Below are 12911 nucleotides of genomic sequence, written 5' to 3'. Positions count from 1 at the left end.
GGTTTGTGTGCAAGAATTTAGCGATCTGAGGTCTTGTACTGGTCTGTAATCGTTGGTGCCCTGCTTCTGGACTGGCAAAAGGGGACTGTTCCATGGAGACTGACATTCTACAAGAATTCCATATTCAAGAAGCCTGTCAAGGTGTTTCTGGATGTCAGTTACTGCCTTCTTAGGAATCAGGTACTGGCGTTCTCAGACTGGAACGGCCCCTGGGGTTAATTCTACTTTAATAGGCGCATGATTTACTGCTAGCACAGGCGGATTCTCTTCTGCCCATACGTCTGGAAATTGTTGAACCCAGGCTTCTGACATGGCCATTGCAGGAGCTGATTGGTGAAGCCTCCACTCCTCTTCTCTGGGGCATTCTATAACATACACACCTTGATAATGTAATTTGCCTTCTGAGGTTATATAAGGCAGCTCAAAGTTCATTTGACTTCCTGATTCAAAAGTCAATCGGGCTCTTAACTTGGAAGGCCAATCTCTTCCCATTAGTGGCACTGGGCATTCAGGCAAATGGACAAAATTGTGATGGACCACATGGCCTCCTACTGTACAAGTTCGTTTGGCTAGAAGTGGTCTGAATTGTCTATGCCCTGTAGCTCCAATTATATTAATATACTTGCAAATTGAAGGGGCAATCTTATCAGGCCCAACAGATCGCGCAGCCCCAGTATCCACAAGGAATGCGATCTCCTGACCCTCAACATCAACTGTGACCATAGGCTCCGCAGGGTCAGGAGTGTCGGTGCCCGGTCTGTCCTAGTCATCCCAACCAAGCCCTGGACGGGCTCTTCTTCGTTTCTCCTATATCTGCCATTCTGGATTTGGCCTCTTCCTCTTCCCCTCACACTGGCTCCTCCGTTCCCCCGGCCTTTAAACTCCAGTCCTGTCGTCTGTCTAGGAGCGTTTTGAATTTCTTGTGTGCGAAGAGGGGGTCAATTAGGGCATGAATTTTTCCAGTGCCTGAAATCCAAACAAAAGGCACACTGGTTTGGATCTAAATTGGTCATCACCGTTCTTTGGTTTCTGCCATTCATTCTTTGCCCTCGAGCAGCCCCTCTATCTCTTTTAGGTGACTGCCCAATCAAAGCTGCTGCCAATAAATCAGCCTTTTTTTCTCATCTTTCTTTCTTCCTCCTGCTTCTGGTCTACATCCTGATTAGCATAAACCCTGGGCAATCTCTTAACAGTTGGGATAAGTTCATGCCGGCAAAACCATCTTGCTTCTGTAGCTTCTTGCGAATGTCAGCATGGGATTGGGCAACAAAAGCTGTATTTACCATGCGCAAGTTCTCTGCAGCCTTAGGTTCGAATGGGGTAAGCATTTTGAAAGACTGCATTAAATGTTCAGCAAAAGCTCCAGGGCTTTCATCTATTCTCTGGAGTACTTCACTGACTTTTGACGTTAATGGGCTTCTTGCCTGCTTTTTTCATCCCTTCTAAGATGGCCTGCCTGTATTCTGGTAGACGCTCTTTGGAAATCTGAGACTTGGGGTCCCAGTTTGGGTCTGTTTTAGGAAAATGGGCCTTTATCCACTCCTCCTTGTCTGCAGTTCCCTGAGGAACTTTTTCTTCCACATGCTTTTGAGCATAATGCATGATATGGCTTCTCTCCTCAGTTGTGAAGAGGGCCAGTAAAAGCTGCTGACAATCTGCATACGTAGGCTGATGCGTAGCCATAATACTGGTTAGCAGATTTGTCATTGGGGCAGGATTATCAGAAAATGCAACAGTATGAGTTTTCCAGTTTACTAGATCACTTGAAGTGAAAGGCACATACATGTATCGGGTCTCAATACCTGGGCCAGGCTGTTGAGGGATATGAACTTCCCGAAGGGGAGCTAGCAGTGAGCCTTCTGTGCTAGATGTAAAACCTGGATAAGTTGGAGGTGAAGCCAGAGAAGAACTGGAGGTTTTCTCAGTACTTGATGAGAGTTCTGTCTGCAAGGGAGACTCCCGAGCTGAATTAAAACTTGCAGCCAACCTCTGATTATTAAACACAGGTGTGGAATAACAAGGAGCTGCTGCAAAAAAGGTTGCTCTGAAAACAACTGCTGAACCGAATTTAAAGTTTGCAGGGGTGTCATTTGACCTTTCCCAGCTCTAGCTCCTTCATTCATCTCTATTTCCTGGCTCTCTTCATCAAAGGATTTTAAAGTGCCCTTAGCTAGCTGTGCTTGCTCCTTGCCACCAGTACCTCCTGCTGGCTGCACTGGGAGAAGAGGGTATACTGAAACATATGGCGGGGGACTAGCCAAGGGGTCTTCAGGATTGGCATCTAACACTGGATCATTGTTTTTACTAACTGATTCAGCAAGGAGTTTCCTTAAAGAAGCCTGCCTGTTATCTATACCCATTGGTGACTCACACCCATTGGAGGCCTGTCTGGTTTTATCATATCGCAGCTTCTTCAACATTACATCAGACACCCTTTTTGCTTCTAAAGACAAGAGCATATTTTTATTTATTATTTTATAGGGTTATTCATTAATTATTCAGGGGTCTCTCCTTCAGAGATTGTGAGCCGCTCTGAGACTCTGAGATTTGGAGTGCAGGGCGGGATATAAATCCAATGTCGTCGTCGTCTTCTTTATAAAGAATGCTACCTGGCATTACATTTTATGGCACAACATGGCCCAGCCCCACAAGGTTTCATTTATGTCAGATTTGGCCCTCATAACAAATGAGTTTGACACCCCTGCATTATGCTGTTTTAGTTGTTAGCTGCCTCAGTGGCCCTGACTGGGCAGAAAGGTAGGATGTGAATGTCAGAAATAAAATGCGCATGCATAGGATTTTGAGGGTGAAACTGAGTTGTTGGGGTCCTGGTTTCTGACTTCATGTCCTTGAATGTGGCCTTTGACACAGTGCGGGGAGTTGTGCTCCAAAATGGAAATCGAGAAAAGCCCTACGCTTGTGTCCTTGCACCCTTAATTCAATTTGGACTGGCTGGGAATATTGGATGTAAGACTTCAGTGCGATCCCACCCCCTCAGCCTTTTTTGAAATGAAAGGAGAAATCCTGTCGCACAAATACAATCAACAGCTGGAAACCAGGATATCTGAAAGATCACCTCCTCCCATATATTCCTTCCCAGCAATTAGCAGCTGCATCACATGCTGCTTTATTTCCCATGAGGTGCAAGAGGCCTGTGGTTGAGGCAAGCCCGTGTCCTCATTTCAGTACACCATCCAACTGGCCTCCCAGCACTAATTGCCATCTTGATTGCTAAAAATCGGGCTGATACTGTTGACATTCCTTGGACATCCAAGTCGACAATCATGTCTTAATTTATGGGCTCACACAATCCATGCTGCCCTAAATTAACTTTGATCTAATGGTGTAATTGTTTTAACTGTTTAATTGTTTTATTGCTGGCGTTAATTGTTTTATGGGAAAGGGCAGACTATAAATTTACAAAATAAATAAAGGTAGATGAGAAGATGAGCCTTTTCTGTTGTGGCTCCCCCAACTTTGGAATTTCCTCCTCCCCAGAGAATTGGCTGGCACTGAATCTCATGACCTGGTGGCAAGTGGAGGCACTTTTGTTTAGCTAGGCCTTTTATTAGATTGGGTGACCAAGGCATTTGGACTCTGGTTGTTTGCCAGTGATAAAGAGCCCCGTGGTGCAGAGTGTTAAAGCTGCAGTACTGCAATTCTAAGTTCTGCTCACGACCTGAGTTCGATCCTCGGCGGAAGCTGGGTTTTCAGGTAGCTGGCTCGAGGTTGACTCAGCCTTCCATCCTTCCAAGGTCGGTAAAATGAGTACCCAACTTGCTGGGGGGAAAGTGTAGATGACTGGGGAAGGCAATGGCAAACCACCCTGTAAAAAGTCTGCCGTGAGAGCAATGTCACCCCAGAGTCGGAAACGACTGGTGCTTGCACAGGGGACCTTTTGTTTTTCCTCTGCTGATGCCTAAATTCTGGTCACTTATGTTAAATCATAATTGGGTGTTCTTTGTTGCAGATAGGGTCTAGTGTGTGCCAAGTGGGACTCTTTAAAAAAAAAGTTTAAAAAATTAACAGAACAGCAACACATCAACGTAACATCAACCATGACAGAATAAAATTATGGGGAATCTACATTATTCCCCCCCAACCCTCCCCCCCCCGCAAAACCTGGGTACCACTTACTCCCAATGGGATTCTTGTGTGTAGGTTGGGCTTTTCTGGATGTTGCTGTGGTCAGGGTGCATTTGCTTCTCAAGGAAGTATTTATGGTTGTTTTCTTAGAACGTGTTCTATGGTTAATTCTCAAGCTTATTTTAGGGAAGAAGAAACTGCAAAACTTCTGCATTTTGCAGTTTCTCTTCTTTTATTTGGGCTGATGGTTTTTGTAAAGCCCACTTCGGCAGGGAGGGCGGGATATAAATAGAATTAAATAAATAAAGGGGGTTTCTGCATTTCTGACCAGCACCTGTGATTTATAGTCTTAATGGGCTTCAGATATTCCTGGGGAACTGTTTAACACAAACTGATGTGGTAGGTGCTAGCAATAAACAAGTTCCTTTGTGTTAAATAAACACCACTGGCTTTGTTCTTCAGGGTTGGAATCAGAATATTGTAACTCCTATTCATTAGTAAGGGAGTAGTGACTTATGTTCTAGTTGAGGGGTGGCCAAACTTGCCACACAGAATAAACATCAAATGCTTGAGAGCTGCAAAATATGGACTTCAGATGTTTGAGAGCTGTCAGATATGAACATCAGATGTTGGAAGAAAGGAAAATAGATGGATGGGTGTGAGGGACTGGGAGGTGGAATGGAAGCAGCTTTTGCTCCTACAAGCTGCTGGTTTCCTTGGTTTGGAGAAGCGATTTAAAGAGAGAAATGCCTTCTCTAAGCTGGCCAAAGACACAGTGGGGGCTTTGAGAGCCACACACTCTGTGTGAAAGAGCCACATGTGGCTCCCAAGTCATGGGCACCCCTGCTCTAGTCATGGATTCAGCATCCTGATAGATGCTTTGGTTCAACTTTATGCTAAATGTTTCTGTGTAACTCTCAGACAGAAAGGATGTTTTTCTGAATGACAAGCGGGGTTTACAATAGTCCAGTTGTTTTTGTCCTTGCTTGTTCTAATGGCTAAAGCGGGCATTGTAAAGACAGCTGATTTGTGTGCTTTCTTTAATAGAAATATTCTGGGGCAATGTCTCTTAAACCAATGTGGACATCAGACTTTGTCAGTGTCAGGTCTTGCGTTTAGATAACATTGGGTTGATAAGAACCACGGCTTTTTTTGAGCAGGAATGCACAGGAACACAGTTCCGGCCGGTTTGGCATCAGGGGGTGTGGCCCAATATGCAAATGAGTTCCTATTGGTTTTTTTCTACCAACCCCCTACACTGCCATCTCAGTTGCTGTTAAATGTTGTGCCAGTTTTTAGGGATGATGGTGGTAAAGCAGCTTACAAAGCTTAATTTAAAAAAAGACAAAGGTGTGACTCCATTCCACTGGCACAAGGAGCTTTCATGGCAGAAGAGCGTCTCCTTTCAGCCATTGGTAGTGGAATGGATCCGTACCATCCAATACGTAATTTAGATAGACAGGCTCCTGCTTGTTGTCTATCAGCAGAAGAACCAGAGCTAGTGTGTGGTGATGCTTAGTATCGGACTAGGATCTGGGAGATCCATGTTTGAATCCCTGTTCTGCCTCAGAAGTTCACTGGGTGACCTTGGTCCAGTCACACAACTCTCAACTTAACCTACCTCAGAGGGTTGTTGTGAAGATAAAATGGAGAAGAGGTGAATGGTGTAAACCTGTGAGGCGAACCACCATCTTTGCCCTCCCTCAAAGGTTCGTGTGTAAAGTAATGGGCCCGGTTCTTTCTTTCAAGTGTCTTTAATTAAGGGCTCTGGCCTAGCCTGCCCCTTATCAGCCCAAGGTCAAAATTGTTAGTTTCTAATGAGAACATCTTCTAGAGTTGGGCGGGGGACAACCTGGAGTGGTGATGTAAGCGTCTGGAATATTCTTCTGAAGGACTGTTTGGATTAGAGGTTACCATCACCAGAGTTAGAAACTTTAATTATGGTATTGCCTTAGAGACAAGGTTCCTTTTGTAGATTTTTCATGGGTAGGCCTGAATCTATGGTGTACAGAACCACTGCTATCATAAACACTGGTGCTTATTCTTACACGTGCTACCTGACAGTTCTTTGGAAGTCTTAGATCGGGGTGTCGAGGAGAGGTGCGCGCATGCTCTAAGGAGTAGAAGCCGAAGCCTCCCCCTCCAAGAGTGAAAAAAGATTTATGACCTAAAGGAATGTAAACATCTCTTTTACAGCGTGAAAGATAAAAGAGGAGTGTGATTAAGAAACAGAGAACAGTCTGACCTGAAAACTCAGCTTCTACCAGCCGTAAGGAAATTTTTATTTAACTTTCAAGATAAGGAGTCGGCACTGATAGCGTTTGATGGTTTAAAATGGCGACGACTGTGAAAGGGCTATCAGAGCAAATGATGCAATTTCAGAACTTAATGTTAGAGTCTACATATGAACATATATGAACATATGAAGCTGCCTTATCAGACCCTTGGTCCATCAAAGTCAGTATTGCCTTCTCAGACTGGCAGCGGCTCTCCAGGGTCTCAAGCTGAGGATTTTCATGCCTACTTGCCTGGACCCTTTTTGGAGATGCCAGGGATTGAACCTGGGACCTTCTGCTTACCAAGCAGATGCTCTACCACTGAGCCACCGTCCCTCCTATTAAAGTTCTTTTAATAGGGCTTATCAGATACAAAGGTAATGATACAAAGATCAGATACAAAGGTAAGAGTCTAATGAGAAGTTAAGGGCAGAGATTGAAGGAGTGAGAAAAGAAATCTCCCAATTAAATATAGAACTAAAAGAAGTTAAAGCAACAGCATTAAGAGCTGAAAAAGCCACAAAAGAAAACAAGGAATCGATTAATCAGTTGAAGAATCAAATTACTGAGCTTTCAGACAGAAATAGAAGGGCTAATCTAATTATACAGGGAATTTCAGAAGAAGTGGATGCCAAACATTTAGAGAAAAGTATGGTGGAGTGGATTTCAGAGCAAGGAATAAAAATAAATGAACAGCAGATAGAATGAGTTCACAGATTGCGGAGTAGGAGAAGAGGAGGGAACCACGCCCCGTGATAATTAAATTTGCAAGGCAGAAATTACAACAGCAAGTATTTCTAGCTCTAAAAAAACAACAACAGTTGGAATATAAAGGTAAAAAGGCATTTGTAAGGCAAGATTTTTGTCAAGAAACATTGCAACGAGAGAGCTTAATGAAACCTTATGCTGAGAGGCTCTTCCAGAATAAAATACAGTTTACATGGACTTATCCAGCTTCTATAGTAATTTTCAGTGAAGGGAAAAGACTGATGGCAAGAAATCCAGCTGAAGCAGTGAAACTACTTGAGAAGTTTGGAATCGACCCAGTAGACATAGGTTCTCAGCCCATGGATGAGACTCCATTATTAGAACAAGAGGAAGGAGAATCCTCTACACATCAGGACAAACGGCAAAGGACATCCTCATAAGAAAAGGGAAGTATTCATAAAACACTATTCTAAAGGGAGGAAGGGCTCCTAATACTTGAAGGAGAGCGGAAATAACCTTAATAGTGAAACCTCAGAAGGACCCTCAAGAAGTGGGTTCATACAGACCAATAAGTTTATTAAATCAAGATTATAAAATTTTTGCTAAAATAATGGCAAACAGATTGCGAAACGTAATACCCCATATAATAAAAGAAGATCAGTATGGGTTTGTGAAAGGTAGAAGTATAGCTCACCCCATAAGGAATATATTAAATGTAATATGCCATAACCAGGGGAAGAAACTAGGATTACTTAAATTAGATGTATACAAAGCATTTGATACACCGGCCCAATGAATTTTTGTGGTCCATAATGTCAAAATATGGAATAGGCCAGCCATTTATAAATACAATTCAGGAAATTTACAGAGAAGGTACAGCAGTTGTAAGAGTGAACAACGAACATACGGAACAATTTCCAATTTTAAGGGGAGTAAGGCAAGGTTGTCCACTTTCACCAGCCTTATTTATAATGGCGATGGAACAACTGGCTGAAAGAATTAGGAATTCAGGTAGGATAAAAGGATGCAGGATGGGCAAGGAGGAGATGAAAATTAATTTATTTGCAAATGATATAATAATGATTATAACAAATCCCCAAGAGGAATTAAGGAAACGAAAATTATACTAGATGATTTTGAAGCGATATCAGGATTAAGAATTAATATGGGGAAATCAGAAATAATGTATTACAATGTGAACTCAAAGAAAAGGAAAGAAATTAATAGGTTAACCAAAATAGGATTGGGAGTCAAGAAATTTAAATATTTGGGAATATAAATTTATAAAAATGTTAATAAGATAGTGGGAAAAAATTATAAAAAGGTATGGGAAAAGATAACAAGAGATATGAAGGGATGGAGGAGGAAGACTATGAGTATAACTGCTAAAGTAAATAGTGTTAAAATGTTTTGGATACCAACATTATTATATTTATTTCAAACAATACCATTATTATATTTATTTCAAACAATACAAAATGAGCATCTGGAACACAAAAATACGAGAATGGATTTTTGGTACCAGAAATTTAGAATTGCAAAAAAGGTAGTATATAATCATAACTCTGAACTAGGATGGGGAGTACCAGATATAATAAATTATTATGAAGCTTTTCAACTTAAAGCATTATTAGAAATAGAAAGAGGGGAATCAGAAATGGGTTAGGTTTGAAAGTGAAGCTAACAAAGGGGTAGGGAAATTTCGTATTTTTACAAATATATGGGCTAGAGGTCTTAAATTGGATACAGGACCAAGGAAAAGTACAATAATGATCTGGAAAAAGTGGCAGCCAAAATGGTTAAAACGAATATCCAGATGGTCGCCTTTGGAAACCTTGGAAGAGGAAGGCATAGACTATAGATGGGGGGAACTACTTAAACAAAAAGGATATAGTAGAATACAGGACTTGCTATCTGCAAATATTTTAAAACCATTTCAAGTTCTTGGGGAAGCAGTAGGTCCAAAATACTGGTTAAAAGCTGTAGGCTTATACACAAAAATTGAAAAAATAATTGAAAATAGTGACACTTGTGGGAAGGGCGGGGGTATAAATCTTGTATAAAGGGCGGGGTATAAATCTTAAATAAATAAATAAATAAATAAATAAACATAAATACAGAAGAACCAATAGAAGAGATTTATAAATTAATGGAAAAAACTAAAAAAGGATTGGTAGGTGTAATTTATAAGAAAATGACCTCAGATAAAGAAGGAATAATAGCCCACCTTCAAAGAAAATGGAGTACAGAATTTAAAATAACAGAGCAAAAAGCTAAAAAATTAAGGGAAGGAATTAAGGGAATAAAAATACACAAATTTAGGGAAATGGAGCTAAAATTCTATACCAAATGGTACAGAACTCCTGCCACCTTAGCCAGTCTGTTTCCAGGATTAAGTCCAAACTGCTGGCATTGTAGAATAGCAAAATGATGGTACTCCCATATGTGGTGGGAGTGCCATGAAGTTAAAAAAGTTTGGGAAAATATAGTAAGAACAATAAATAAGCTTTTTCATGTAAAGCTAAATATAGATTTTGAGTTGATGTTGATGAGCACTTTGGGCAATGCAATAGTAGAAAAAAAAATCAAGATCTATTAAAAGCAATGATACTAGCCAGTAAAGCAGTAATGGCAATAGGGTGGAAAGATAAAAACAAATGGACAGAAAGAACTTGGTATGATTATTTGTTTGAATTTGTTCAATCAGAGATAATGGCCATAATAAACCGAGATTTGCCATGGGAAGATAAAACATCAAGGATCAAAGAAAAGTGGTCGCTCTACCTGGACTGGATGAAAGAGGAACAGAAGGAAGACGTTCAGTGGAAGCTTCAAGCCTTATGCCCCTGGATGACAGAAGATTAGACTGAGGGGGGAGGGATGGGGATAAAAAATGTATATTGGAACAACAAGATAATGAAAAATTGTATATTTTAATTAAGAAATAATAAAAATATGGGGGGAAAAAGATCGGGGTGTCGAACTCATTTGTTATGAGGGTCGGATCTGACATTAATGAGACCTTGTTGGGCTGGGCCATGTCAGGCCGCGCCATGTGTGTGCCTATTTAAGATTAGGCATCAGAGATATAAACTATATAAAGGATACAGACAAAAACAATTAAAGATTTTTTTTAAAAAAACACCTTAAAACATGCTTAAAACGTTTCCACTCGTTGGTCTTAAATGTGCTTTCTTTGTATCTTCCATGGGATCCAGGGAACTGGGCAAAGGAAGCTCTGACTCTTTATTTCCTTCCCCAAGGGGCGGGAGGAGCCTCAGCCAATAGAAGGAAGAGAGACTTGGTTCAGTAGCTCTGCTGTGGATTGAGAAAGCCTGGGAAAACTAGCTCTGCCTCCCCCCACTTCCTCCCCAAGGGAGGAGCCTCAGCCAATGGAGAAAATAGAGATTTTGCTCTAGCTCCTGTGCAGTTGAGCAAACCTTGCAAAGCAAAGTGTTATGCAGAAGGAAGCAAGAAAGAGGGAGAAGGAAGCAAATGACAGCCAGTTGCTCAGGGGCCTGATAGGAGCCCTCTGGGGGCCTGATTCTGTCCCTGAACTGCATGTTTGACACTCCTGTCTTAGATAGTAACAGCTAGCTTTACTGTTTTGTCTTCTGTGTGACTTTATATAATCTGTTGGCTACAGTCTTATTTACTTGTTTAATCATTGAATAAATTACATCAATTTTTTTTAATAAAAACCTTTGGTTTGGTTACTTATATATTCACACCCTGAGGGAACTCACAGGTCAGCCTGTGCAGCTTCTTGACTGGTCCCCATTTTTATACTCTATATTTTGTAATGTTTTACTATATCTGTTTTCTCTGTATGTATGTATGCATTTATTTGTGTTAATTTCTAGTCTGCCCTATCCCGCGAGCGGTCTCAGGACGGATCACAAAAGACTTAAATATTTTTTTTAAGGAAAAAAATTGAAGTCTGTTGTGATCCGTTGCTTTTTTTGCTAAACAATACTGATGATGATGTTACTGAAACTGTGACAAAGTTCCTCCAGGCAGCTCTACTTATACCTAGTACTATGGTAAACTGAGCTATTTTATAATGATTTAATTCATAACTTTTTAAGAATGGAACTGAAAAATGGAATATGTCTTTTTGTGTATGTGTATGTTTTATTTCTGCATTTTCTTTTATCCTACCCTTTTCTATACTATAGAGCCCCATGGCGCAGAGCGTTAAAGCTGCAGTACTGCAGTCCTAAGCTCTGCTCATGACCTGAGTTCGATCCCTGGCGGAAGCTGGGTTTTCAGGTAGCCGGCTCGAGGTTGACTCAGCCTTCTATCCTTCCGAGGTCGGTAAAATGAGTACCCAGCTTGCTGGGGAGGGGGGAAGTGTAGATGACTGGGGAAGGCAATGGCAAACCACCCTGGAAAAAGTCTGCTGTGAAAACGTGAGAGCAATGTCACCCCAGAGTCGGAAACGGCTGGTGCTTGCACAGGGGACCTTTCCTTTCTATACTAACAGTTTTATAATGCCAATAAAGGAAATTGCTATAGAATAAATATTAGCAATAGACAATTAAATTAGAAATAAATCAACAATTAAAGCAATTAAACAATTAAAACAATAAAATCACTCCATTTCAGGTGGAAGACAACTAATCAGGCCATAGTGCAAACAGAGCTGGAACCAATGATGTTCCAATATGCCCGATAAACGATGGAAAGCTACACTACTGGGAACCACTCTGAGCCTTGCTTTGTGGGAGAGGGGTAGAATCTAAATTGAAATAATAAAATAAACCTTGGACCAGCAAGCAGTGGAGAGAAAAGGTTGGGGTATAAATGAAGTAGGTAAAACAATACAGAGAAACTCATCCTTCCTTGGTTTTTCTGGAAGATGGTAGAAGGTGAGGAGTCACCTGCAGACATTTTAGCTTCCTCTTGTGGAGTGATGGTTGCACGCTGGCCCTTTCTGGACTTGGCCAAAAATACTTATATCACTTGTGGGTGGGCAAAATACTTATATCACTTGTGGGTGGACTACCGTTTGTTGTTTGACTGCAGTGTTCCATGTAAATGATTCCCCAGGTAAATGGGGAATTTAGCATCTAACTGTAGTTCCTGGTCTTGCTTCCATGTCTCACAGCATTTCTCATTGTGTTGGTTCATTTTTTTGCAGAGTTACCTGCCTATGTGCTCAGTTCGAATCTGTCCTCCAGCATGGTTTGAAGCGGACCCGGGGATTAGCCTTAACTGCAGCAGCGATTAAACAGGCGGCAGGTTTCTCCAGTAAAACGGAAATGGGTAACTTGGGTTTCCAAAGTGCTCTGCTTATTTTTAAAATGCTATATTTTTTGCTTGTATGTGAATGCTTGGTGATAGATCTAATTTCAGCCATGGCAATAACAAATAGTATATCTCAGGAGTGGCCAAACATATTGTGTGGCTCTTGAAGCCCCCACTACCCCGTCAGCTGAACTGGAAAATATATTTCTCTCTTTAAATCATTTATCCAAGCCAAGCCAGCCGGCCGCTTGGAGAATGCATTTGATGTTAAAGTTGCTTGCTTCCCACCTCTATCTCCCCATCTATTTCCTTCCTTCCTTCCTTCCTTCCTTCCTTCCTTCCTTCCTTCCTTCCTTCCTTCCTTCCTTCCTTCCTTCCTTCCTTCCTTCCTTCCTTCCTTCCTTCCTTCCTTCCTTCCTTCCTTCCTTCCTTCCTTCCTCCCTCCCTCCCTCCCTCCCTCCCTCCCACAACTGTCATTCATGTCTTGCAGCTCTCAAACATCTGACGTTTGTTCTATTTATTAAGCAAGCTGGCCACTCCTAGTATAGCTTGTCTTTCTACCTTTCCTACCCCATTTTGTAAGGATCCGGC

At 41.5% G+C, this 12911-nt stretch overlaps 1 protein-coding gene across 2 annotated transcripts in view; it reads left to right on the top strand.

Moving 5' to 3' along the window:
• Positions 1-12911, top strand: part of SNX29 (sorting nexin 29) — a 370785-nt gene that overhangs the window by 19662 nt on the left and 338212 nt on the right. For both annotated transcript variants that reach the window (XM_060260506.1, XM_060260507.1), the window contains exon 4: positions 12214-12338. In XM_060260506.1, the coding sequence (XP_060116489.1) occupies positions 12214-12338 (125 nt within the window). The remainder of the gene's footprint in view (positions 1-12213; positions 12339-12911) is intronic.

This window comes from Heteronotia binoei, chromosome 20, assembly GCF_032191835.1.
Source record: "Heteronotia binoei isolate CCM8104 ecotype False Entrance Well chromosome 20, APGP_CSIRO_Hbin_v1, whole genome shotgun sequence".
In the NCBI taxonomy this organism is placed as follows: Eukaryota; Metazoa; Chordata; class Lepidosauria; order Squamata; family Gekkonidae; genus Heteronotia; species Heteronotia binoei.
Note: the sequence above shows the minus strand (reverse complement) of the source record. Positions and strands in the feature narration are given on the sequence as shown.